We start from the raw sequence: 25,760 nt of genomic DNA on the forward strand, positions 1-25,760 counted from the left end.
TACATAAAATATCATCTAGTCATTAAATTAATAATTAAATGAAGATTAAACCAAGGCATTAAAATATTTCAATGAGGAGACAACATGTCCCACGTTGATCACTTTTCTTGTTTCTTTCTATGATACGAAGGAAAAAAAAAAACTCCTATTTGTCGACCAGGCAAAGATACATAAAAATTGTTTCAAGAAAATAAATGGAAAAATGATATGTAGGTTATTGAAAGCATATAGTTTAATGGGTCTTTTAATCCTGGATATATTTACCTTAGTAATAAAATTTATACTTTCTGAACAGCAGTCTTCTAAAGTTTGTTAATGCATATGGATGTCAATATATCTTATTTGGATAACATATCCCATCAAAGCATTGTGAAAAATGTGGATATGAAAAAGAAAGTTAATGCTTAATTAAGAAATCAGATTAGATTCGGATTTAAGAAATGACATCAAATTGGATTTGGATTTGGATTTGTATTCGTATATGAATGTCAAAATTAGATTTGAATTGTAAATTCATTGAGACTCAGATGTCTTTTCTCTGATCATATTTGAATGTGAATGAATGAACATCCAGAAAACATGTTAAAAGTTAAAACCGGATCCATTGACATCCTTTATTAAAAATAATCTTCCCAAACAATGAGGGGGACCCGTTGAGGCCATGGCCCCACCTCAGCCAAATAAAAAAATACAATGTAAAAATTAAATTTTTTTTTTTACCTTCATGTATTTTTTGAATTGTAGTTCAGTTTGACCCTACCCAAATCCAACTCACAAAACGCAGTCATCGTTTGACCCGCTCCTGAAAAAAATCCTGGCTTCGCCCCTGCAAATAATGTTGCAAAAATCGGTTCTTTGATCACGTCAGTGACGTTGAAGGCCGATTCGGTAAAGCCGTCACTTATCCATAGCGAGTAGAATCAGTTGTAAAATGACAAAAAGTAATTTTAACAAATAAATAAAAATGATAAAAATAATGTAAAAATAAAAACATTTTAACTAATATTTGAGAAATTAAAGGTCAACACGTGGCACGCTTATATACAAGTAGATCCGAATTCGACTATGTATTGATCTTAACTAGCTAAAACTATCTTAGACAATAAAATATAAATTAATTAGAACTTACAAAATACAAGGAGGTGCTCTTTTTCATTTATCAAGTCAACCGAGTCCATATGACTGAAGCATTTACTAGAAATTAGAACTACAAACACTAGTTTCTTTTTTAACCTTATAATTAAGCACAAGAATAACACTAGTTTCTTTTTTAACCTTATAATTAAGCACAAGAATTGCTCGATCAAACACGACATTAAGAGTTTGTTTGGCAAATAAAACAGTTTGTCATTGTTTCATAAATCTCGATCATATTCATAAAACACTTTTTAAAGTATTTCATAAATCAGACTCATTTTTTTTGAGTTATATTTGTGAAACAATTACAAAATTTTTGTTTACCAAACTTACATATGGAAACATTTGGGGGAACAAACCATGTGAATTCCAATAAAATAATCTTTTAAAAAAAAGATTATATGGGGAAAGGACAATCATGTATGTACCAAACCACGAAATTGTATATAGGAATGTATAATGACTAGAACACCCATGACAAAGTTTTTAAAAATTGAAAGTTTAAAATATATATATTTGTTTATAAAAAAAATCTAAAATAATTCAACCCCGTTGTTGCATGTACAGAGCCGTCGGCGCCCACCCTGCATATTGTATATTTGTTGCGTTGACTGTGCACCATCGCTCTGTCACTTGGTCCCACGAGTACAAACTTTGGGATCATCTACTCCTACGTTATTAGTCTGCCATGCCAGGTAGGAAGAACTCCATTGATGGCAGCAGCCATGTTCCTTCTTGCCTCTGTAGCTCTCTTCCTCTCGTGGGTGGTGGTGAAGACAGCATACTCGCTGTGGTGGAAGCCCAGGCAGTACGCAGAGACCTTCAAGAGGCAGGGAATCCATGGCTACCCTTATAAGTTCTTCGTCGGCAACTCGAGGGAAGCGGCGATCATGCAAGAGAAAGCGTTGGCCAAGCCCATGGCCTTCTCTCATGAGTTAGTTTCACGAATTGATCCCTTCTTTAAGGAATCTGCTGATAAATACGGTATGTTACAAACCTTCTGGCCTCGATCAGTCTTTTTTGTTCATTAACTATGTGCGGCCTGTGGATGTGAACTTCAAGTTGAGTGGACACCATAAGCTCGACACTCATGGCAGATATCCCTCATTGGCAATTCAAAGCGCAGAGAGGGAGGAAGGGGGGCCTGTTTTGCCTTAGACTATCTGAAAAAGCAAATTGAGAAAGAAATGAAGATTTGTTTCGTCTTCAGTAACAGATCTATATCTTATGTTGGTTTTCTCCTATTTTACTTTTTTTTAAGGGCACCATATATTTGGCACCAATTTAGCCTCTTAATAAATCTTGTTCTTCTTTTGATTTGCTTCAGTTATACAAATTTTTGTGATTGTGGAACGAGTGCAGGTAGAATTTCTCTCGCTTGGTTTGGGAAGGCACCGCAGCTAATCCTCACGGATGCGGAGTTGGTAAAAGAAGTCCTCGTCAACAAGTCTGGGCATTTCTCAAAGCCCCATCAGTCGGCAGTGAGGAAGATGCTGGCAAGCGGCATCGTCACCTTGGAAGGTGAACAATGGGCAGTCCAGAGAAGGCGCCTCAATCCTGTTTTCCATTTGGAAAAACTCAAGGTCCTAAGCATCTGATATGTCTTTCTTCTTCTTCTTCTTCTTGTCTGAACACTTATTTAGCAGCAACTTTATTTTCTTGTATAAAACATGTTACAGGCATGTTCTTTGAAAAGATGAGAGTAGGGCCCTATTTCTAACCGAAATTGTCAGAGTGCTGATCTGAGTTTCATGTAAATGATTCACTTGTTTGGTGTTTAGCTCCAAATGATGTCGAAAAGAGCTCAGTCCACCTAAAGCAGAAGACCTTCAAGTTGAAGAAGTTTCAGTGTTCAGTATCCCGCTGTGTATCTACAGTAGATAAGCCAAACTCAGCTTGTCATAGTTTAGCAATCAACAGTAATACTTATTAATCTTGGTATACATACAGCTTCCTAGCAGAGTAAACAGTTTTGATGTTAAATGTAATTGTGAAAGGTGTTGAAATGAAGTTAGGATCAACTTTTGTAACAACCCGACCCACTTTTAGGCTCGGTCTCCTCATTCGGCGGATTCCAACCTGCCCCTTAGTAGTTTCGGCTCCAACCCCAAAAAGGCACAACAATCTATTTAATAACCCTTTTATAAACTTTTGAAGATCCTTCACAATCTTCAACGGGGCAAAATTTTTAGCTTGTTAAAATTTTTTTTTAAAGTGTCGTGTGTTACTAAGCAAGTCGAGGAGATGAAAGCTTAATCATATGGAATTTTTTTTTCATTGTCCAACATTTAAGAAGGCATTTTACTGGCCACACATTTCTAGCCAAACACGTAGTCTATGACTTGGTACTGGAGCTTATGCAGACAAATACTATATCATAAAAGAGTAGTTGCAGATTTTGACTCCATTGTCAGTGAATCAAAGCTTTCAATTGTTTTGCATCTTTCACATGTCTAGGCCTTCATATTTTGTCCTTGATTTTGGCTGAGCAGGGAATGCTGCCATCATTCTCCAGTTGTTGCAGTGAGCTGGTTGAAAGGTGGGGAAAATCAATTAGTCCCCAAGGATCGTGTGAATTAGATGTATGGAAGGAGTTTCAGAATCTTACCGGAGATGTCATCTCTAGAACTGCCTTCGGCACTAACGCTGATGAGGGCAGGCAGATATTCCAGATGCACAAGGAACTGGCGGAGCTAGTGCTTCGATCACTCACAAAAATGTACATCCCTGGATTCAGGTAAAGTATGACATGCCAAATAATTCAAGCTCACAAGATACAGTGACCTTGGCAGCATTTTCCAGAATCTAATGGCATATTTTCAGGAGAATGTAACGAAAACCGTAACATTTAAAACAGGTTTTTGCCCACAAAGGACAACAAGAGGCAGAAGGAGATATACAGAAAGATCATCTCCCTGCTTAATGACATAGTTGAGAAGAGAGAGAAGGAAATGCAGTTGGGGATTGCAGAAAATGATGATCTGTTGGGCATATTGTTGGAATCAAACAGGAACCACCAAGAGAATGGGAACAAGGGAATGACAAGAGAGGATGTCATAGATGAATGCAGGCTCTTCTATGTTGCTGGTCAGGAGACAACTTCATTGTTGCTAACATGGACCATGGTTCTGCTCTCCATGCACCCAAACTGGCAAATACGTGCAAGGGAAGAGGTTCTTCAAATCTGTGGAAAGTGCTTCCCCTCCTTTGACAGCTTAAGCCACCTGAAGACTGTAAGTACACTTTGATTTTGAACAATGAGATGTGCCATAAGTGAATTCCACTAGGAAATTACTAAGCTTCTTTGGAAATCTCTGGTTGAAGCCTATTCGCAATATTCAGCTCAAAGATGAACGTTTCATATACTGCTAACTGATCTAATATTGCAGGTCTCTACGATTCTAAATGAAGTTTTAAGACTGTATCCACCTGTAGTTTCAACGGCTAGACGAACCTCTAATACTGTCAAATTGGGGGACTTCACTGTCCCAGAAGGTGTTCGTCTGGTTCTGCCACTGCTTCTCATCCACCATGATCACAAGCTTTGGGGTGACGACGCTGAGGAATTCAATCCAGAGAGGTTCTCAGAAGGAATTGCAAACGCGTCCAAGAACCAGTTGGCATTCTTTCCATTTAGTTGGGGTCCTCGGATCTGCATCGGCCAGACATTTGCACTGATTGAGGCCAAGATGGCACTTGCCATGATTCTACAACGCTTCTCCTTCGAACTATCACCAACCTATGTTCATGCTCCACACTCGATCATAACCCTTCAACCTCAGTATGGAGCTCAAATCATCTTGCATTCTATCTGAGAAAATTGAACAAACACTTAGATCATGGAAGAAGTAACGGGGCGACTTTCTGCTGCACATGGATTCTATAGACAACCGATGCATCCCACCCGTTATTGAATGTGTATCTTTCTAATTGATGACAAAAGTTCAAAACTTTGAGATCATGCAACTCTTTTGCGTGTGCTATATGTCAATCCACCAAAGCTTTTTCTTTTTCTTAAGAGGAAAAAACTTTTTGAGTTATTTTGAAGGCAGAGAAAAAGCAAATGCTTGACGAAAGTTCCCATGTTTGTTAACATTAAACAATCTGCCCCACAATTCTTTGTCAAAAGTTTTGCCAGTCTTGAAGCAAACATCGTAATTGGACTCACCTCTAAGCTCATCTAGTTGGTTTGTCAACAAAATTTTCTGAACTTTTACAAGCAAGAGCAACATTCCAAACAGATGGATTGGAATCTGTTGGAAACCAGTAAAAAGTACACACACACACACATACACACACACATATATATATATATATATATATATATATTCTAATATTTCAAAAAGAGGGTGTAAGTGATCAAACACAACCTAAGGCAGATATATGGAGTGTTACTTTATGCAGGCATGAAATGAGCATTTTTTTTATAATCTCCTCCTTTCATGATCATCTTCAACAACAGCAGTTCTCCGTTACTCACGGTCATTACATCTCTATTTAAATAAGTCTCTCGTCCCAGTGCAATTTCTCCATGCAATAAATAAAAAATATAACTTCGGAAAGGCTACAACAAAGGAAAAAAAAAAAAAAAAAACTTGGCATTGGCGCATATGATATCATCGAGTCATTATGTTGATAATTAAATAAAGATTTTAGTAACTGTAAAGATCACGAGCATATAAAAATTATAAATATTTCAATAGGGTGAGGCAATGTCCCATGCTGATCACTTTTCTTGTTTCTTTCTGTGATATGAAAGGAAAAAAAAAATAAAGAACTCCGATTCGAGTGAGTCGATTGTCGATCAGGCAAAGATATTTAAAGTTGTGTTTTAAGAAAATCATTGAAAAAAAACATGTAAAAAGTTATTAAAAAATTAGAAATTCAAAATACATTAGAAATACTATTGATATGTGCCTTGTGGTACCTCTACACTGGCCTTCAAATTTAATTGGTTTGCCACCCAATGCATTTCGGGTGAGCGAGAGGTTTTTTTCTACCATTCGGAGCCAATATATTTTGATTTGCATCGGACTACAATGAAAACTTTTCAAGAAAATTTAATATTCAATTAAAAAATCAGATCAGATTTAAATATTTAAGAAACGACATTAGATCAGATGTAAAATAGGATTCAAATATACAACATGAAATAATAAGAATGTAATTTTGTGATTATAGGGGCTGTTTGGCATTTTTTTTTTTAAAAAAAAATTGTTTAGTGAATTTGCTCCAAAATTAAGGTAGATTCATGAACCATATAACAATAAGAATAACCATAGCAAATTGCCCTCAGCTATTGTTATTTATTTATCAAGTAAACAAATTTCACGTAGTTGAGGCATTTATTAGAAGTTAAAACTATAAATTATAGTGGTTTTTTTTTTTTACCTTATAATTAAGCATGTGCATCCAAATATAGGGATTAAGGTGGGCACACCAAGAATAATGAAATTTTAAAATCAAAATGCTTAATTTTTAAGAAATTATAATTATTAAACAAACAATGTATTTTATTTCTAAAATTAGGAAACTGAGAATTTACATTCCAAGTTTGAGGAGAAATTATGGCCTTAGAATTTTTATTCTTCAATCAAAATTTCAAATCGTCAAACTCCTTTTAAAAGATGAGGTTTGCGTGGGAGACAGGACCCATAAGTATTCTTATGTGCCAATTTGAATTAATTGAGCTGAAAAATAATAAACCAAAGCCTAGAATTATCTAGTTTCTCCATTTAATTGTCACAACAAATAAATACAAACCCTAATTTTTCCAGTACTTATCAATAAACACAACGCCTGCCTATATTTCACCAATGCAAGAAAAATCACACAATATTGTCATCTTTTCCGAATGCCAAGATATTAAAAAATTAAAAGATAAAAAATATTTTTTAAAATCATAACATCTATCTTTTTTTTTTTGGAATAAGTGGATAATGATCAAATAAAAGAGGTTTTTCAACAGATCAAAATTATTATTAAAACCATTAAAAGGTTACAATATTATATATTTTTCGATAAAAATACTTAAAATATCCCAACTTTTTATTTTGTCCACGTATATCTGTTGCGTCCGCCCTTCTTCCTTCATGTTGCGTCACACACACCAACTCGATCTCGTCGCTTGGTCTTAATAGATGCAAACCCTGTGGTCGTCCGCTCCAGGTAGGAAGAACTCCAGTATCCATGGCAGCTGCCGTGCTCATTCTTGCCTCTGTAGCTCTCTTCCTCTCGTGGGTGGTGGTGAAGGGAGCTTACTCGCTGTGGTGGAAGCCCAGGAAGTACGCAGAGACCTTCAAGAGGCAGGGAATCCATGGCTACCCTTACAAGTTCTTCATCGGCAACGCGAGGGAAGCGGCGATCATGCAAGTGAAAGCGTTGGCCAAGCCCATGGCCTTCTCTCATGAGTTAGCTCCACGAATTAATCCCTTCTTTAAGGAATGCGTTGATAAATACGGTATGCTATAAGCTTTCTGTTCTCGTTCAGTCTTCAGTAACCAAATTGAGTCTCTTCATTAATCTTGTTCTTCTTTTGATTTGGCTCTGTTATATAATTCTTTTGTGATTGTGGAACGAGTGCAGGTAAAATTTCATTCTCTTGGTTTGGGAAGACACCGCAGCTAATCCTCATGGATGCGGAGATGGTAAAAGAAGTCCTCTCCAACAAGTTTGGGAACTTCTCCAAGTCCCCTCAGTCGGCTCAAGGGAAGATGCTGGCAAGGGGCCTCGGCAGCTTGGAAGGTACACAATGGGCAGTCCAGAGAAGGCGCCTCAATCCTGTCTTCCATTTGGAAAAACTCAAGGTCTAAAGCATCTGATATGTCTATCTTTCTTCTTCTTCTTCTTCTTCTTGTCTGAACACTTATTTAGTAGCAAATTTGTTTTCTCATATAAAACATGTTAGAGGCATGTTGTTCGAAAAGATGAAGGCAGGGCCCTATTTCTAACCGAAATTGTCAGAGTGCTTAGCTCAATTTCATGTACATGATTCACTTTTTGGTGTTTAGCTCCAAAAGATGTCGAAAAGAGATCAGTCCACCTAGAGCAAAAGACCTTTAAGTTGAAGAAGTTTCAGTGTTCGGTATCCGCTGTGACCCTACATGGGCATAAAATATAGTAGATAAACCTTGTCTTTTTCAAGAGAGAAACCGAAGAATGAGGTTTATCATAGTTTAGTAATCAGCAGTAATACTTATTAATCTTGGTATACATACAGTTGCCTACTTACCTACTTACTGAGGCAGAGTAAACAGTTTTGATGATAAATGCAAGAGTTACGAAGGGTGTTGACTGTTGAAATGTTCGGATAAACTTGCCCCCGTCAATCGAATATGTTGCCCAACTATGGCGTTGTACTTTAATTAATACAACGACAAGCCTGGCCTCAGCTTTTTCATTGTCTAACACTTGAGAAGGTATTTTACTGACCACACGTTTCTAGCCAAACATGTTGTCCAAGTCTTTGACTTGGTACTGGAACTTATGCAGACAAATACTATTTGTTATTACCATTGCTTGGATTTTTATCATAAAAAAGTGGAGTCCACCGGTAAAAGCTTTTTACTCTGTGGCTCATAATGGTGCAATATATACGGGAAAGTAGTTGCAGATATTGACCCCAAGCTTTCAATTGTTTTACAGCTTTTACATGTCTAGGCCTTCATATTTTGTCCTTGATTTTGGGTGAGCAGGGAATGCTGCCATCATTCTCCAGTTGTTGCAGTGAGCTAGTTGAAAGGTGGGAAAAATCAATTAGTCCCCAAGGATCGTGTGAATTAGATGTATGGAAGGAGTTTCAGAATCTTACTGGAGATGTCATCTCTAGGACTGCCTTTGGCAGTAACTATGAAGAAGGCAGGCAGATATTCCAAATGCAGATGGAAATGGCTGCGCTAGTGATTCGAGCCTTCTCAAAAATGTATATCCCTGGATTCAGGTAAAGTATGATATGCCAGATAATTCAAAATCACAAGATATAGTGACTTTGGCAGCATTTTTCCATATTTTCAGGAGAATGTAATGAAAACTTGTACACATGTTGACATTTAAAACAGGTTTTTGCCCACAAAGGACAACAAGAGGCAGAATGTGATATACAGAAAGATCAGATCCCTGCTTAATAACATAATTGAGAAGAGAGAGAAGGAAATGCAGTTGGGTATTGCAAAAAATGATGATCTGTTGGGAAAATTGTTGGAATCAAACAGGAACGACCATGAGCATGGGAACAGGGGAATGACAAGAGAGGATGTCATAGAAGAATGCAAGTTCTTCTACCTTGCTGGTCAGGAGACAACTTCAGTGTTGCTAACATGGACCATGGTTCTGCTCTGCATGTACCCAAGCTGGCAAATGCGTGCGAGGGAAGAGGTTCTTCAAGTTTGTGGCAAGAATATCCCCTCTTTTGACAGCTTAAGCCACCTGAAGACTGTAAGTATACTCTGATTTGAACTGTTAGTTGTGCCATAACTGTGTTCCAGTAGGAAATTAGTAAGCTTAAGCTTCTTTAAAAGTCTTTGGTTGAGCCTATTTGCATTATTCAGCTGAAAGATTTACTTTTCATATATTGATCTTGTGTTTCAGGTCTCTATGATTCTAAATGAAGTTTTAAGACTCTATCCACCTGTAACATTTTTGATAAGACGAACTTACAAAAATGTAAAATTGGGAGACCTCAACCTCCCAGAAGGGGCTCGCCTGATTCTGCCACTGCTTCTCATCCACCACGATCGTAAGCTTTGGGGTGATGACGCTGTTGAATTCAAACCAGAGAGGTTCTCAGAAGGAATTGCAAGTGCATCCAAGAATCAGCTGGCATTCTTTCCATTTAGTTGGGGTCCTCGGGTCTGCATCGGCCAGACATTTGCACTAATCGAGGCCAAGATGGCACTTGCCATGATTCTGCAACGCTTCTCCTTCGAACTATCACCAACCTATGTTCATGCTCCACAGCAGATCATAACCCTTCAGCCTCAGTATGGAGCTCAAATCATCTTGCATTCTATCTGAGAAAATCGAATAAACACTTTGATCATGAAAGAAGTATTGAGGCCACTTTCTGCTGCATGGATCCTATAGGCAACCGACGCATCCCATTATTGAATGGCCACCTTTCTGATTGATGACAAAGGTTAAAAAATCTGTGCTTATGCAAATCTTTTACATGTTCTATATGTAATGTACCAAAGCTTTTTCTTTTCTTAGAGGAAAAAATTTGTCTTACTTTGAAGGCAGAAAGAAAGCAAATGCTTGACGAAAGATACCATGCTTGTTAACAATAGGCAATGTGCCCCACAATTTTTTGTCAAAAGATTTGCCAATGTCAGCGTAACTAGGCTCACCTCTAAGCTCACAGTTGGCTTGTCGACAAAATTTTCTAAAGTTTGTAAGCTAGAACAACACTCCAACGAAGGCACAAGGAAACCATAATCTTATGTCTAAATGCGATGATCTTACTTTGATCTATGGTCTTTACCAGTGCATCTTTTGATAACCTCCCCTTTTAGCTGTTGTTGGTTGTGTCTCTATTTAAGTTAAGTCTCGTCTCCATGGTTTAGTTTTCCAACGTTATAATTGAAAATTTTAAAATATGCCATATTCCCATGTACATGGGGAAACTTGTAGAGATAGCAGTGAACGCTAGAAAATAACGGGAGTTTGGCTTGGAGGAGATCTTCGAATCATTAGGGCTATCAAATGAAGATCTAATGTTTCCAAATATCATGCAGCAACCATGGTATATATATATCTATATATATATATATATATATATATCAACCATTAAGAAATTTATAAATCTACTAAGGGTTGGTCCAATGGAATGGACAAGGCTGTTGAGCAGTCTATGTTTGAAGTGCCTTCCTAGGTAGTCGCAGATATGTGGGATTGTCAGTTCAAGGCACTAAAAACAGAGAGGCGTTGTTTGTAATCATTTTCATAGAAAAACACAAATATTTCATTTGGGGGATCTCAATTGGGGCTGAATTACTTGAATGGGAAAAAAGAGTTAACTGTGAGGGAAAAATATGATTTTAGCATGCTACGTTGGAAGTTTTCTTATGTTCTTATGTTCTTGTAAAAGAGGCTGTTATTTCTTACGTCACACTTTTGCTTTTCTTCTCATTTCCTTTCGTGCACTTGATTTTCTCTTTTGACCAACCACGGTTGTGGTCACTGTTATCAATAGTTTCCTGAATCGAATCGGAAAGCCTAATGACCCAATAAATTAGTGAATCAAACCGGAATCAGAATAATCGGTTTGTATTTTTTTTTTTAAATTTAAAAATCAAATAAAAATGAAAAAATTATCAAAAACATGAAAAACAATGTAAAATACAGCAATTCAAATAAAAGATGACTCCAGGGCAGTTGTATAACTCCTGTTGAGGACAAACCCTGAAATCGCAACGTTCCAAAATAAAAACCTCACTTGAATATTTCATCGAACAACTGGTGTGCATAACCACACAACCCCTCATCCCTTAAAGCATATGTCTGTTTTCATTATGTCAGGGTGTCGCTTCCGCCGCGCTTCAACTTGCATGTCAGTGACTCTCTTTTGTAATACAAAGAATTGACGTCGTAAGAATTTGAAACAAAAACTGATTGCCTAGCAGTTCTTATCATGTCCGTTGTGTGGTAGAAGGGAAGGTGTTGCCTCCCCTTATTGAATGGCCACCTTTTTTTTTATTGACAAATACAAAATATGTGCTTATGCAAATCTTTTGCATGTGCTATATGCTGATCTACCAAAGCTTTTCCTTTTCTTAGAGGGAAATAATGCGTCTCTTTTTGAAGTCAGAAAGAATGAAGTCAGAAAGAAAGCAAATGCTTGACGAAAGTTGCCACGTTTGTTGACATTAGGCAATGTGCCCCACAATTTTTTTGTCAAAATTTTTGCCATTCTTCAAGCAAACAGCGTAATTAGGCTTACCTGTAAGCTCATCCAGTTTGAAAATTTTCCAAACTTTATAAGCAAGAACAACACTCCAACCAAGGCACAAGGGAACGATAATCTTATGTCAAAATGAGATGGCTTAAAACTTTGATCTATGTGGTCATTTGGCATTTTTTGATACTCTCCCCTTTTAGCAGCTGCTGGTTGTGTCTCTATTTAAATAAGCCTCTATTTGTGTAGGGAGATGTTCATTTTGCCATTCGGCTGCGGCGGCGTTCTCCTTCTACGGTTGGATGATGGTGTCGTTCCGTCATTCCACTCTCTCCCCACCCCTCTTATTTCGTTGTTTGTGAGCTGTAATGTACATTTCGTTTTTTGCTTCTGTCTTGCGGTTTGTTACTATAACTAAAGGACTTTTTGTCCCCAATTTGTGTAATTAAGGGACTTCTTGTCCTCAAATTTTGGTATACATTCCTATTTTATCGGCTCTATTTAAATAAGCCTCTCGTCTCATGGTTTAGTTTTCCAACGTCATAAATAAAAAACATAAAAATTTGCATGTTTCCATGTACGTGGGGCAACTTGCAGCGATGAGCAGTGAACGCTGGAAAATAGCAAGTTGGCACTGGGGCTTTGGGAGATCTTTCAGTCACTGGGCTAACAAATTAAGAACTTAATGGTTCCAAAGATCATGTGGCTTGGTTCCAGAAATGGAATCGTTATTATCGATTCAGACAGATTTGTTTACGAAATGCTTGTCATTTTATAGGATATCCCATTCGTCAAAAAGGCCGTTCCTTCTTTGTCAATACCAATTTGTTGTTCGATGAGAAAATGGAACACATGGCGACCAGAATCGGCTGTATCAATGATGATCAATCGAGGATCGTGGGGGTTTTTGACCAATTGTTTAAGTCATTTGTTTCCGAAAAGGATTCATTCAGGAAAGAAGAAGATTCATTTCGGGTGGAACCAACCACCATCTTGTGCAGTAATTATGGATGCAGATAGAAAGTCCTCGGTCATAATTGAAGCTGATCGATCACCAATACCTATTGCATCCTCAGTGGATTCGAATATCCCTTCCGGATCCTATCAAAGAATTACTTATACCATTTCAGCGAATGATCATATACAATTAGTATATCTCTTTCATAATTCGATCACGAAAACAGTTCTTCTTGAACGGGGAAGTTTGCGACGAAAGAGACTGTCAAAGCATTCGCAAAGCGTTAGGGACAACTTTGAATGGCATTAGCTCATCAAAAGCTTAAGCATTCCAAAAGCTCGCTTTGCTTTGGCTTCCCTTGAGTCGTCGCCATATTAGCAAAGCCCTACACTTTGCAAGTGCTTTGTCTGATGACGTTGGTTAAGAGCCAATGGTCAGAATGGATATTGTTGTGTTTTGATGTGACCCTCCACATTGGCCCCTTCCTTCGTTGATTCTCGAGCCTCACAAAATACGCACATCATCAATCTAGAGCCAAGCTAGGTCCACTCGCTCTGCCCGAAAGTCAAACAACAAGGTTCCATCTTTCCCCAAATTGATCGATTCATGCAAGGCAAGGCGTCAAAAAAAAAATTTATAAAGAACATCTCTACCATTAAGAATTTACAAATCCCCCAGCTTAGTTTTTGTATGGAGTTTTGGAGACATCAACTTCACGGATGAAAAAAACAAAAGCATCGATATAGAAGTTGAAGCATAGTGAGAGTGTTATTTTAACACTAAAAATAAGTCTCACATCTTAAGGGGGGGCTTTTTTGTTGAGTGGTAGGATGAGAAACTCATTCTACCCACCCAACATAAAAAAAGATTTACAAAAAAAAAAAATCACTCAACTTTGCCACCATCCCCTTTGTGGACAAAACCTCTAGCATCAAATGTGAGATATTACCATGCCAACCTTTTAAATCTAAAAGCTCAAAGTCACGAGGGGTCTACATATAAGCTGGTGTGACAAATTGCTCATGCCAACAACAAAATTTTTATTTATTTTTAGATAGATGTTTTAAAATTATTTACTTATTTATGTATGTTGTATCCTTTTAGAAATGAAAATTTTGACAAAAATGCCTCCATTGCAAAAAAATTTTAGCTCTCCCACTAGTCAGACCCGAACTCTTTTTGGAGCAGGCATTGCACCTACAATAGCTGAATTTTATGTAGTATATGAGACATTTTACTGTCGCAGATCAAATGCTTAACACACTCAGTTGAGCACCAAAATGAAACGTTTCAAAAATTAAGGGTGTTTTTTAAAATTGCTCACACTTTAAGGAGTTCTTTGTAATATTGTCTATGAAAAAAAATATTTCAATTGAAAAAAATAGGTCGTACGGTGGTTTATGCGTTGACAAAGTCGATTTAGCTGTCGAATCAAGCTGCTGGTTCATGCATTAGCCTATGCATGAAGTGGCCTGTTCTACTGACTCCGTTGAAAATCAGTAAAAAGTCTTTAAAAAAATCTTTAACAAAATAAGTGAAAATTTATTTGAAAATAATCAAAAATAAGAAAATTCTTAAAATAATTAGAAAAAATGTATTCCAAAAAAGAGGGCGCATTAATTGTAAAAATAATTGGTTGCTCATATCTAAAGGATGCATCCAACTCTGCTGCTAGTGCTAGCTTCTATGACAACGTTCACGTTGGCAGTAAAATTTAGATGGTTTACAAACATGCGCGCGCGTTCTAAGGTTTTGTTATGGACTTGTGGTCTTCCTCAAAGTGTAAATGTGAAAGTCGGTTCGTGTTATTGAACTATTGATCTTCCTGATTCCAAATTGGAACCAATCCTCAAAACTGATTAGCCAATATGTGATTAGCTAATATGTGATCAAGTGAGGTAACTGAATCAAAGAGACGTAAGATCTCGTACTTTTTTATGAAAATTGAGCACTTATGTAACTGTTTCATGAATATGATTCAAAAATTAAAGTTAATTAAGATCTCTTATTTTTTTATGAAAATTGAGCACTTATGTAATATGTAACTCTTCTTTCATGAATATGATTCAAAAATTAAAACAAATTCATCAAACACCATAAAAATGTTTTTGTGAAACTACCTCAACCTTTTTGAACAAATTGAGTTTATTTGCCAACCAAGCTGGTATACATCTTATAAAAAAAATATAAAAATTAATCGTTAGTCGATTTGGAGCTTGATTTGCATTTGGATCGAGACAGCTACGAATATTATATTATATATATGAAAGACCTTATTTAAAAAATTAAGATGAATTCATGTAATATGTAAAGTGACAGGAGGTGCCGAACAGCTGAAACGTGGTGTCGAAGAAAGTGGCGCCGCTGTTTGACCACTGCTCACAAATTCATTAAGAGAAATAGGATGGAAACTCAAATTCCTCAACTTGCAAACGCTTCCAAGTTGAAATTTTTGAAGAGGACAAACCGACCCGCATGCAAAATAATATATAGTCCGAACAATTTCACTTGAAAAAGAAAAAAAGAAAAAAGAAAAAGAATGATCACAGATCGACGATACACACTGACAAAAGTTGGTGATGTCTGGTCCAGTAAATCCATATACTGGACTTTTAATGTCTCGTTTAATTCAAAAACCGATTCGTAACAACTCGGCTTTTCACTTTTTCGATCAAAATATAGAAGAGAAAAAATGCTCAAATAAAAACAAAAATTCGCACGAGGCACTTTATGAAAGGGCTCATACATGAACACCTGTGTCCTCCTCTTACTACACGTTCAATCTTTTTTTGTGAAATGTCTTATAACTATGAGAAGAATGGATTGAGAGACAGGCTAGTAGGTGATCAGTTTCGATTTTGAGTAACTATATGTATTACAAAAGAAAGGTCACCGATATACAATTTGAAGTGCATGAAGAACACCTCGAGGCACCAAAAACATACATTATATTGTAAAAGAAGAACAAGAGGTTGAGTGAAAGCTTCGACTCTCTACCAATTAATAGGTTGCTCCTGCAAAAATGCCTTATAACTATAATCAAATTTTTTGTAAGGAAGGAACTGTCTTAAGGCAAGCTATATTGTAGATTGGTAGATCTATCGAATGAAAGCTGCAAAAGGCCGAGAAAGGTATATGTATATATTCTTTTGTTAACCTTTAGAAACTAAAAGTAAAATGATAAGAGTATAATTTAGATGGAAATCACAACTACTGTGTTGCATTTATCAAGTTACGAGGCATTTGCAAAAAACAGGACGGGGTTTCTTTGTATCGGCAAAAGACCAGAAAGCAATGTCTCAAGGTTGACGTTTGCATGAGAAAAAGCACGATCCGAATTTCAAACATTGCCAAACATGTGGGGATGTCATTTACCCAGTAAATAAATCCTTCCCTCGATAATAACTTACCTTCTTAGTGATACATACTACATATTCCACAATATTAATATACACACATGTGCTCCTATGTGCCAACAGCTTTGTGCCCACTTCATTGAACTAAGGTGAAAAAATAATAAACCAAACACTAGATTAATTATTCCAGATTCTCCAACTGTCACAGCAAATAAACCCAAATCCTAGTTTTCTCACTTTTCACTGACTACATCACCTGCTTAGTTTTGCCAAATGCAAGGAGAATCACACAATATTCAGACTTTCTGAGTGTCAAAATCCAGAACTATGCAATAACCATTTGGATTCCAGAAAAAATGATGTTTGGAAGGAAAACAAGACAAGCATACACATCTACAAAATTTCTTGGCCGCATTAGCATGCTGTGTCAAGTAGGAGTGAAGTTTTAAATTTTTTATGTAGGAGATCGAATTAAAGTTTTAAAATTTTAATTGTGGTAGAAATATTATTTTTTGAAATTTTCAGTGAATTTTTTAAAAATTTATTACAAAAATAATTTTTACAGTAGGACCAAGGCGTCATGCGGTCTTCTTAACTCCGTCCCTACCGTCAGCGTCACTTGGTGACTACGTAAAGCAAACCGATGACTTCGATAAATACCATGTGATCGTCCACTTCCATATTACATTTTTCTCTGCCGTGACAGGAAGGAAGAACACCATTAATGGCAGCTGCCGTGTTCCTCCTCGTTGCTTCTGTGGCTCTCTTCCTCTCGTGGGTGGTGGTCAAGACAGTATACTCTTTCTGGTGGAAGCCCAGGCAGTACGCAGAGGCCTTCAAGAGGCAAGGAATCCATGGCTACCCTTACAAACTCTTAATCGGCAACTCGAGGGATGTAGCGACTCTGCAAGCGAAAGCATTGGCCAAGCCCATGGCCTTCTCTCATGAGTTAACTCCACGAATATGGCCCATATTTAGGGACTGTGTTGATAAATACGGTATGCCATAACTCCCCCTGGCCTCAGTCTTCTTACTCTTTAGCTATGTATGACCTGCGGCGGCGAACTTCACCAAGTTGACTGGACATCTACAAGGAACTTGAAAAAAAATGAAGTTCGTCTTCAGTAGTCAGATCTGTGACTTATGTTATTTTTCTGATATTTTACTTACCTTTTAAAAGGCTCCAATATATTTGACACCAACTTGGTCTTTTTAATCTTGTTCTTGTTTTTGATTTGCTCCTGTTATATAACTTTTTGTGATTGTGGAACGAGTGCAGGTAGAATTTCCCTCTTTTGGTTTGGGAACATTCCGCAGATAATACTCATGGATCCGGAGCTGGTGAAAGAAGTTCTCTCCAACAAATTTGGGCATTTCTCGAAGCCCCCTCAGCCGGCGCAGGTGAAGGTGCTGGCGAGGGGCCTCGCCAACATGGAAGGTGAAGAATGGGCAGTCCAGAGAAGGCGCATCAATCCTGTTTTCCATTTGGAAAAACTCAAGGTTAGAACCATCTAATATGTCTGTCTATCTCATTCTCCTTCTTTAGCAGAAAAATTCCTTTGTCATAGAAAACGTATATATTAGGGGCATGTCTCAAATTTTCAGAGTGCTTAAGTCAATTTCTTGTGAACGCATCAAATTTGGTGGTTAATTAGCTTCAGAAAATGTCAATAACAGCTCCCTCCGCGTTGAACTGAAGACCTTAAAGTTGAAGAAGTTTCGGAAGTTCAGTATCTGGAGTGATCCTACATGGGCAAATTAATCGACAGTGGACCTAAGCCCATGCTCAGAAGAAAAGAAGAGATGAGCTTAATTTATCACAGTTTAGCAACCAATGGTAGTAGTATTTATAATCAAAATTAGTATACATTCAGTTGCCTACCCACTAAGTCTAAGCAAACAATTTTAATGGAAATATAAGAGTTGTAAAGTGTGTAGTAAACTCGTAATGAAGATAGGATGATGTTGGCCAACCATTTCGCCCGTTTACTTGGTTGTCAGTATACTTTCATTAATACAACGACAAGTCATGGCCCCAGCTTTTGAGTGGCCTAGATTGCTAAGCAACTCAAAGAGAGTAACCTTTTCTGTGGATCAATTTCTGCAATATAGGGTCGGCAACTGGTTGAGGTGTTCCACGTCTTAAGCCTATGTTTGGATGGAAGGATGGATTTTAAAAGTTGAAAAGGAAAGAAAAAGAAAGGGAGCAAAAATTTTTGCTGAGGAAAAAGACAGGAAAGGAAATTAAGTTCTTCCTCATTTATTTAAGAAAGAAAAGAGGGTAGCTGCTTTTTGAAAAGGACTTTCAAGAAATCACGTCCTTACATCTATCGGGTCATAAAACAGATTATCAGAAGCCATTTTTTCTGTCTATGTGGGCCTTTAGGATTTTCTCTGCAATGCTTGTTGGAACTGAGGCAGATAATGGTCCTTCAAAATGGAATTTTCTTTGTTATGACACTTGGACAAGTTATTTTGCTGACCACACATTTCTTGTCAAACATGCATGTCTTATTTGAGTCGCTACTGATGCTTGTTGCGCATATGCAGAAGATAATATTATTTTTATTAGTTCATTCTTGATTATAAAAAAGTGGAGCCCACTGGATGTGGGACTCATAATTCAATATATATATATATATATATATACAGGAAAGTAGCTACATGCAAATGATCCTCTTCTGAGGTAAAGTTTTCATTCCACGGTTTTACAACTATGCGCCTTTTGCTCATCTATTTCGCCTTTGGTTTCGAGTGAGCAGGGAATGCTGCCATCATTTTCCGCTTGTTGCAATGAGCTGGTTCAAAGGTGGGAAAAATCAATAAGTCCCCAAGGATCGGGTGAATTAGATGTATGGAAGGAGTTTCAGAATCTTACTGGAGATGTCATCTCTAGGACTGCCTTTGGCAGTAACTATGAAGAGGGGAGGCAGATATTCCAAATGCAGAAGGAACAGGCGGGGCTAGTGCTTCAAGCCTTCGCAAAACTTTATATCCCAGGGTTAAGGTAAAGTATGATATGCCAAATAATTCAAGATCACAAGATACAGTGACCTGGGCAGCATTTTTCCAGAATGTAGTGACATATTTTCAGGAGAATGCAATGAACACTTTAACATATGCCAACATTTAAAACAGGTTTCTGCCTACAAAGGACAACAAGAGGCGGAAGGAGCTAAACAGAAAGGTAGAATCCCTGCTTAATAATATAATTGAGAAACGAGAGAAGGAAATACAGTTGGGGATCGCCAAAAATGACGATCTGCTGGGCATATTGTTGGAATCAAACAAGAAACACCATGAGGATGGCGAGAAGGGAATGACAAGAGATGAAGTCATAGAGGAGTGCAAGCTTTTCTACTTTGCTGGTCAGGAGACAACTTCAGTGTTATTAACATGGACCATGGTTCTGCTCGCCAAGTACACAAGTTGGCAGATGCGTGCGAGGGAAGAGGTTCTTCAAGTGTGTGGAAAAGACATCCCTTCTTTTGACAGCTTAAGCCACCTGAAGACTGTAAGTGCACTCTGATTTGAATAATTGGTTGTGCCATCACTAAATTCAAGTTGGAAATTACTAAGCTTATGCTTCTTTAGAAATATCCCATTGAGCCTATTTTGAATGTTCGGGTCAAAGATGTACGTACATTTCATATATTGATCCAATATTAATGCAGGTCACTATGATTCTAAACGAAGTTTTAAGGCTATATCCACCTGCAACTTTTATGATTAGACACGCTTACAAAACTATGAAATTGGGAGACCTCACCCTTCCAGAAGGAGTTCGCCTGGTTCTGCCACTGCTCCTGATCCACCATGATAGCAAGCTCTGGGGCGACGATGCTGAGGAATTCAAACCAGAGAGGTTCTCAGAAGGAATTGCAAGTGCATCGAAGAATCAATTGGCATTCTTTCCATTTGGTTGGGGTCCCCGAGTCTGCATTGGACAGACATTTGCACTGATTGAGGCCAAGATGGCACTTGCCATGATTCTACAGCGCTTCTCCTTCGAACTGTCATCGACCTATGTTCATGCTCCACACCAGATCATAACCCTTCAACCTCAGTATGGAGCTCAAATAATCCTGCATTCTATCTAAGCTAAGAAAATTATAACTATGTCAGAGTTTCCTCCACACCTTTGCCTGACTGAGTTCGAAAAGCACATCACTTGTGCTTGGTTTAGTACAAATAGGAAGCAATATGAATGTTGCCCCTCTGTTTCTACTTTAAGTCTACTACCATGTATTGCATTTTTGTCGAATAGGAAGCGATATGTTTGTAGCCCCTGTTTCTACTTACTCTACTATCATGTATTGCATTTCTGTCTGCTTCTCGAGTTACATTCAATAAAACTAAATGTTAGGAACTGAAATTTCTTCTAGAACAATGGAAGTAATACAGTTTAAGTGGCTTAACTGTTGAACCCTTAAGGCTGAAACTCGGGTTGGGTAGCTTTCATATCACTGAACAGTACCAAAGGTAGGCTTTTCAAATACTGCAAGTTCTTGCTGGTTTGCCCAAGGAGATGGCTTAGGATCGTAAACTTCATAAGGAAATCGATGCGTAGGGTATTGATGGATTCCACGTGAACTAGATCTGTTCCTACCTTCTCAGTAATCTCCAGCAACTCCACTATGTTCGCGTTCCTGTGTTCCACTAAAAGCTGCTTTTTTCAGGTGCAGCATTAGCATCATAGGAGACAAAAGCTCATATGACAAACTCGGTCTTTGTCAACTTATAATTTTTAGAGGATATTTCACAAGGAAAATCAGTGTTCAGCCGCAACAGTAGGGAACTCTTCCACTGGGCGTTGTGGCACAACTCAAACGTTCCCCTAGAAGCCAATATTTCACGGTACTTTCACTTTGGGGGAAACTACAGGCTTGACTTTTTTTTTTTCCCCTGCTTTTCAAGTAGAAACGAGAGAAAGGGGATGAGATTTTCAACGGTAAAACTATGTCATGTTTGAGTGGAAAAGGATGGTGCATAGGGCAGATTTTCAAAGTCTCACTCATAGAAGAAGCTCTTACAGAAACGGTGGGATTCTAAAATTAACCAGCGCTTCCGTCTCCGTTAACATGTCTTCAGTTCCTTCTCAACTAAACGTGCCATTTTTGTCGTGTTCCAACCGTGGGAAGGCGTGATGATGAAGTTATTATCATTATTCCTTTGACTAAGGTTTACTTTGGAGAATATCACAAAAGCCTGCTCTAGCTAAATACTGTGCCAATATAATATAAAGATATATGCAGATGACATGAAAGTAACAGGAAGCAATGAAGTTAATTAGTAACAGGAAAAAGCTCCTCTGGCCTTGGTAAAGAATTTTCTTTCTTGGAGACTGCAAATTGGCTGACACCAGATTCCCATGTGATTACAGAAACTATTCTGCATAAATTTACTGAAATTTCCATAATAAATGTTAAATATGAAGTGCAGTACTGGTGGCTAGCTATCACTGTATACATGTGATACCCACATTGTAGTAGTGTTCCAACTACCAAACACGGGAATTGCAATCTTTGTAATTCCCAAAGCTAATTGGCAATGCTTACCATTTTCTGCTTCGTCCTTAGTCTGTTCCTGTGCACCATGGAGAATAAGAATGAAGATGTTTCTTCTCTACATGAGATTGCTGCCATTGTCTGCACTAATATGTCTTGAGTGTTGCATACTGGACGGCTGATGGCCATTTTTCAAGCTCTTCCATGGGACCAACAAGGATATTTGGGCCATGCAAGAGCAAGCCTGGTCAAGGGCCACGGAATTGTCTAATGGCATAGCTCCAAGTTCATGCCTTTCTTTGTTGAAGTTGTGAAGATGATGAGATATTAGTTCTCAACCGTCGTTGCCCTTCTTTTCGGTTTACATTACAGAAATCTCATTTACTTACATCTCCGACACCAATTTAACTGAAGAATAGATTAATGCGCAGTGCACGAAATTTGCCCATTTGCACCTGAATATATTCATGGCTTTGAATTCTTTATGCTGGTATATGTGTAAAGGAAGTTTCTGAAGTAAGCTAGCGTTTTTGGTAAATTCTCTCTTGAAGGTGAAGACTCCTTCAATCCCCAAGAACCTTTACTTAGGCGAGTGTAACAATGCTCAGTTTCTCTCCAAAGGAGAACACATAAGGGTAGCTGCCCATCCGCCTATGCTGAATTTTTGGGTTTGAATATGGTGTCAGCATGCATCCACTTATCCAATATAAGAAAACATACTTGTTTCAAGAGGATGTAGAATTAGAAAGCGACTGCAGGTGCACGGTTGCCAAGTTTAAGCCCATTTTACAGAATTAATAACAGATATCATCTACTTATTTGAAAAGTTACTTGGCATATGAAACTTGTAAGTTAGTGTGAAATAGTTCATATTGGCATTGGTGGTTCTCATGTTTTCTCCTTGACAAACATGCTCACACGAGGAGCAATGCCCCTGCGCTTTTGGAAACTGCAATGTTGTAAATAACTGCAAGCTTACTGGTGTCTGAATTCATATCAGCACCCATGTGATATACAAATTATCCTTGCAGGTTACTGTGATTCGTTATGTTCCACGGTTGTACACCCAAGTAGCATCTATAATCAGAAAGACTTCAAAGAAGATGGGACTAGGAGACGTCTTTGTGCCATCAGGCACTTGGCTGGTTTTACCAGCACTATTTTACCATTGCAGCTGCTTACTTTCGGGTGATGAACTGATGGAATTCGAGCTACAAGACTCTCCGAACACGACCCGGATCCGCATTGGACAAGCATTTGCCATGATTGAGGCAAAATTAGCTCTAGTTGAGATTCTGTAGTATTTCTCCTTGAAGCTGTAGCCGTCGTGTACTTGTGCTCTGCATATCATATCAATTCTAATCCTTAATGTGGAGCTCAAATAATCTTGAAACGCATCTGACGGTACCTTCTTGGATGCCTTTCCATATGCACCTATAAGAAATATTCTTGTTTTAAGAAGTTAGTTGTCTGGATTCGGACAGGATTAGTTCAGCTGTAATATATTGCAGCAGCCGTGTGGCGATGGGCAGCCGTGTGGCGATGGTGCTTGTTGTCATAGCTGCTGCTTCTTCAATGAGCTTCAATAAGTAGAACCGTTCAGGTTTTCTTATGGCTACCTGCATAAAACAAAGTCTGAATTCTTTCTTTTTGTGAAACATGGCTTCTGTTCCGAAAAATTATGACCATGACAAATCTACAGGAAGATTTCCTAGTCGCTGTCTCTAGTTTGCATATCAACCGGAAGTTAGTACTTTTAGTGGCAGGTATGCATTCCCTTGAAAAGTTGCACATGAATTTTGAATATACAGGGAAGAACTTAAGGGGAAAAGCATGAGAGGGGTCCCTCCCTCCATAGCACTGAACGAAACAGCAGCTAATGTATTTTTTTGCTTCTCATGTTAACAGAAGTTCACTTCATGAAAGTTATCACAAAGAGTGTTGGATTTATTAGAAGAATCACAAAATGGGTCGATCAATTACTTGTCCATGCAGCAGCAGCAGTCCATTTTTCATTTGTTGTAAATTATCTGCGGGGTTCAGGTTTGAGTGATTCAAATGACAGTCGAAAGCAAGTGAGCCACGATAAATCGTTTTAAGGGTTCCCATGGATTGAATTCTATGAACTAATATAAGTTCTCCAAGAAAGGTCCTGATCCGATCCCAACAGGTTGCGCTCGACCAGAGGACCGGGGTAGGATCCACGGCGTGCTCTAGGAGGCGACGTCCCTTCGGTCACGACTTTGTTCATACGAAAACAAAAATGAACCCCCATGTTGCTTTTTTTGCTTCACTGAAACAGGTAACAGGTTTATCTTCCTTTCGCTTGTTCCCTTTCTATCTCGATGATTGCTTCTCTGAAAGTTGGTCTGAGACCCCTTCTCTGATTGCAGGTGGAAAGAAGATTGGCATCGGAAAACACCAACAAATCCACCTCTAAATCCAACACCCCTCACTTGGAAGCAGATACAGTAATCAATAAGGCGATCCAAGAGAGCAAAACCCATCTCTCAGAATCAAGCAAAAGCACGAACAAGACAGCCTCAGAGAGCAAACACAACCTTACAATATCTATAGACCAGCAACCGCTCTCTCCTTTTAGCTCATCACTTATCTATATCAACAATGAAAGCCCAAAGCTTCTTTCCCTCCAAGGAAGTGACCCACCTCCTGAATTCCTCTCCTACTCGCCAGATTTCGACTTGTCGCCGGAAAGCAGCCCTCCTATACCTCCAGAGGGTTTTGACTTGCTGGACGTGGATGCCTCTGGCGATGAAATTGATCAGTTGTGTGATCTGTTGGGCCTTCAAGATTTGAGTTGTGGCAGGGAAAGGAAGGAGGGTGGACAGAAGGAAAGGTGCTTTTGTGGTCTCTGCTCTGGTGGGTTCCTCTCAAAAGTTGGCGTGAAGGGTCCCAAGTGCGACGGAGAGAAGAGAAGATTGGAAGGGTGGATTAATTATTTCGCGGAGGCCGATTGCGACACGGGAAAGACAAAGGAGCCGCTTAGGCTGGCTCATTTGCTTCTAGCAAAAGCTGCTTCAGAAGGGATTGGTGGCAGCGGCTGCATTGAGTTTCCAGAAACAGCACAAGAATTCTTTTCGCAAGAGCCGCCGGCCTCTTGAATGAACGCGACAAACAATGCCTTGCCATCGTGGTCTCTGTGCAAGACTCTCCTCTCCGTGGCATTTCATCGAACTTGTTGTTGCCGTCCTAATCGTCCATTTCGACAGTAAGCTGGGATCAAGTGGCTCGTCTGGACGCATGCAAACCAAATGTGATTAAAAGGAAAGAAGAGCACTCCAATTTTCTTCCTAATCATGAACCTTTAACAACCCGAGCAGTCAATGGTTCCCAGAAATCTTGAGTGAGCCCGAGGACAACAATCTTGATTTGGTTAGGGTTTGAAAGTTTGTATTCTTTTCTCTTATTTGCATTAGATTTTTTATATATCTAACTGATGAATCTGAGTTGTTTATATCTTTGTTAAGGCTTGATCTTGTGTCTTTACCTTAGTACCTTTCACATCTTCCTCCTTACCATTTGCTCTCCATCTGCTGCGATAACTTAACAAGGAGAAGCTGGATTACCCCCCTTTTACCACCACCACGTTTGCTAAATTTTTACAACGGAATTGTTTTGCAGAACATTGTTAGGAAATTGGGGTGAATTATATTCAATCTTTTTTATTTAGGGTGGGCGTAATCATATTCAATCATTTTGATTTGCAGCAGGCGGAATTTTTAAGAAGTTAAGCTTAAGAAAGACCTTATCTTAATTTTTGTCAAAAGATTGTGGAAATTAAATAGGCATTTACAATTTTTAATCAATTGGAAAGAGTTCTAATCATGAAAAGAGGGGGAAAACAAATTATCACCCCTCAACTTTGATATTTAGATCTAAATAATTTCATT

At 38.3% G+C, this 25,760-nt stretch overlaps 4 protein-coding genes across 4 annotated transcripts; all 4 read left to right on the plus strand.

Annotated features, from left to right (window-relative positions):
- Nucleotides 1-1,813: 1,813 nt before the first annotated feature.
- LOC116264681 (cytochrome P450 72A397-like) lies at nucleotides 1,814-5,154 on the plus strand. The gene is made up of 5 exons (XM_031645026.2): nucleotides 1,814-2,121; nucleotides 2,500-2,720; nucleotides 3,630-3,874; nucleotides 3,995-4,370; nucleotides 4,527-5,154. Exons 1-5 carry the CDS (start codon nucleotides 1,851-1,853, stop codon nucleotides 4,950-4,952), a joined length of 1,539 nt encoding a protein of 512 aa, XP_031500886.1. The 5' UTR covers nucleotides 1,814-1,850; the 3' UTR covers nucleotides 4,953-5,154.
- A 2,081-nt stretch (nucleotides 5,155-7,235) lies between these two features.
- On the plus strand, nucleotides 7,236-10,362 carry LOC116264679 (cytochrome P450 72A397-like). Its single transcript, XM_031645024.2, has 5 exons — nucleotides 7,236-7,597; nucleotides 7,723-7,943; nucleotides 8,832-9,076; nucleotides 9,195-9,570; nucleotides 9,724-10,362. Exons 1-5 carry the CDS (start codon nucleotides 7,327-7,329, stop codon nucleotides 10,147-10,149), a joined length of 1,539 nt encoding a protein of 512 aa, XP_031500884.1. The 5' UTR covers nucleotides 7,236-7,326; the 3' UTR covers nucleotides 10,150-10,362.
- Nucleotides 10,363-17,011: 6,649 nt separating this feature from the next.
- On the plus strand, nucleotides 17,012-20,717 carry LOC116264945 (cytochrome P450 72A397-like). Its single transcript, XM_031645414.2, has 5 exons — nucleotides 17,012-17,340; nucleotides 17,622-17,842; nucleotides 19,105-19,349; nucleotides 19,481-19,856; nucleotides 20,017-20,717. Exons 1-5 carry the CDS (start codon nucleotides 17,067-17,069, stop codon nucleotides 20,440-20,442), a joined length of 1,542 nt encoding a protein of 513 aa, XP_031501274.1. The 5' UTR covers nucleotides 17,012-17,066; the 3' UTR covers nucleotides 20,443-20,717.
- A 3,021-nt stretch (nucleotides 20,718-23,738) lies between these two features.
- Nucleotides 23,739-25,336, plus strand: LOC116264500 (uncharacterized). The gene is made up of 2 exons (XM_031644770.2): nucleotides 23,739-24,151; nucleotides 24,243-25,336. Exons 1-2 carry the CDS (start codon nucleotides 24,113-24,115, stop codon nucleotides 24,969-24,971), a joined length of 768 nt encoding a protein of 255 aa, XP_031500630.1. The 5' UTR covers nucleotides 23,739-24,112; the 3' UTR covers nucleotides 24,972-25,336.
- Nucleotides 25,337-25,760: the final 424 nt, after the last annotated feature.

This window comes from Nymphaea colorata, chromosome 11 (genome assembly GCF_008831285.2).
Source record: "Nymphaea colorata isolate Beijing-Zhang1983 chromosome 11, ASM883128v2, whole genome shotgun sequence".
Taxonomy (NCBI): Eukaryota; Viridiplantae; Streptophyta; class Magnoliopsida; order Nymphaeales; family Nymphaeaceae; genus Nymphaea; species Nymphaea colorata.

Coding starts and splice junctions, on each gene's coding strand:
- LOC116264681 (XM_031645026.2), top strand. CDS start 1,851: ATGGCAGCAGCCATGTTCCTTCTTGCCTCTGTAGCTCTCTTCCTCTCG. Junction 3,875..3,994: donor ATGTACATCCCTGGATTCAG/GTAAAGTATGAC, acceptor CATTTAAAACAG/GTTTTTGCCCACAAAGGACA. Junction 4,371..4,526: donor GCTTAAGCCACCTGAAGACT/GTAAGTACACTT, acceptor CTAATATTGCAG/GTCTCTACGATTCTAAATGA.
- LOC116264679 (XM_031645024.2), top strand. CDS start 7,327: ATGGCAGCTGCCGTGCTCATTCTTGCCTCTGTAGCTCTCTTCCTCTCG. Junction 7,944..8,831: donor TCCATTTGGAAAAACTCAAG/GTCTAAAGCATC, acceptor TTGGGTGAGCAG/GGAATGCTGCCATCATTCTC. Junction 9,571..9,723: donor GCTTAAGCCACCTGAAGACT/GTAAGTATACTC, acceptor CTTGTGTTTCAG/GTCTCTATGATTCTAAATGA.
- LOC116264945 (XM_031645414.2), top strand. CDS start 17,067: ATGGCAGCTGCCGTGTTCCTCCTCGTTGCTTCTGTGGCTCTCTTCCTC. Junction 17,843..19,104: donor TCCATTTGGAAAAACTCAAG/GTTAGAACCATC, acceptor TCGAGTGAGCAG/GGAATGCTGCCATCATTTTC. Junction 19,857..20,016: donor GCTTAAGCCACCTGAAGACT/GTAAGTGCACTC, acceptor ATATTAATGCAG/GTCACTATGATTCTAAACGA.
- LOC116264500 (XM_031644770.2), top strand. CDS start 24,113: ATGAACCCCCATGTTGCTTTTTTTGCTTCACTGAAACAG. Junction 24,152..24,242: donor TTTTTGCTTCACTGAAACAG/GTAACAGGTTTA, acceptor CTCTGATTGCAG/GTGGAAAGAAGATTGGCATC.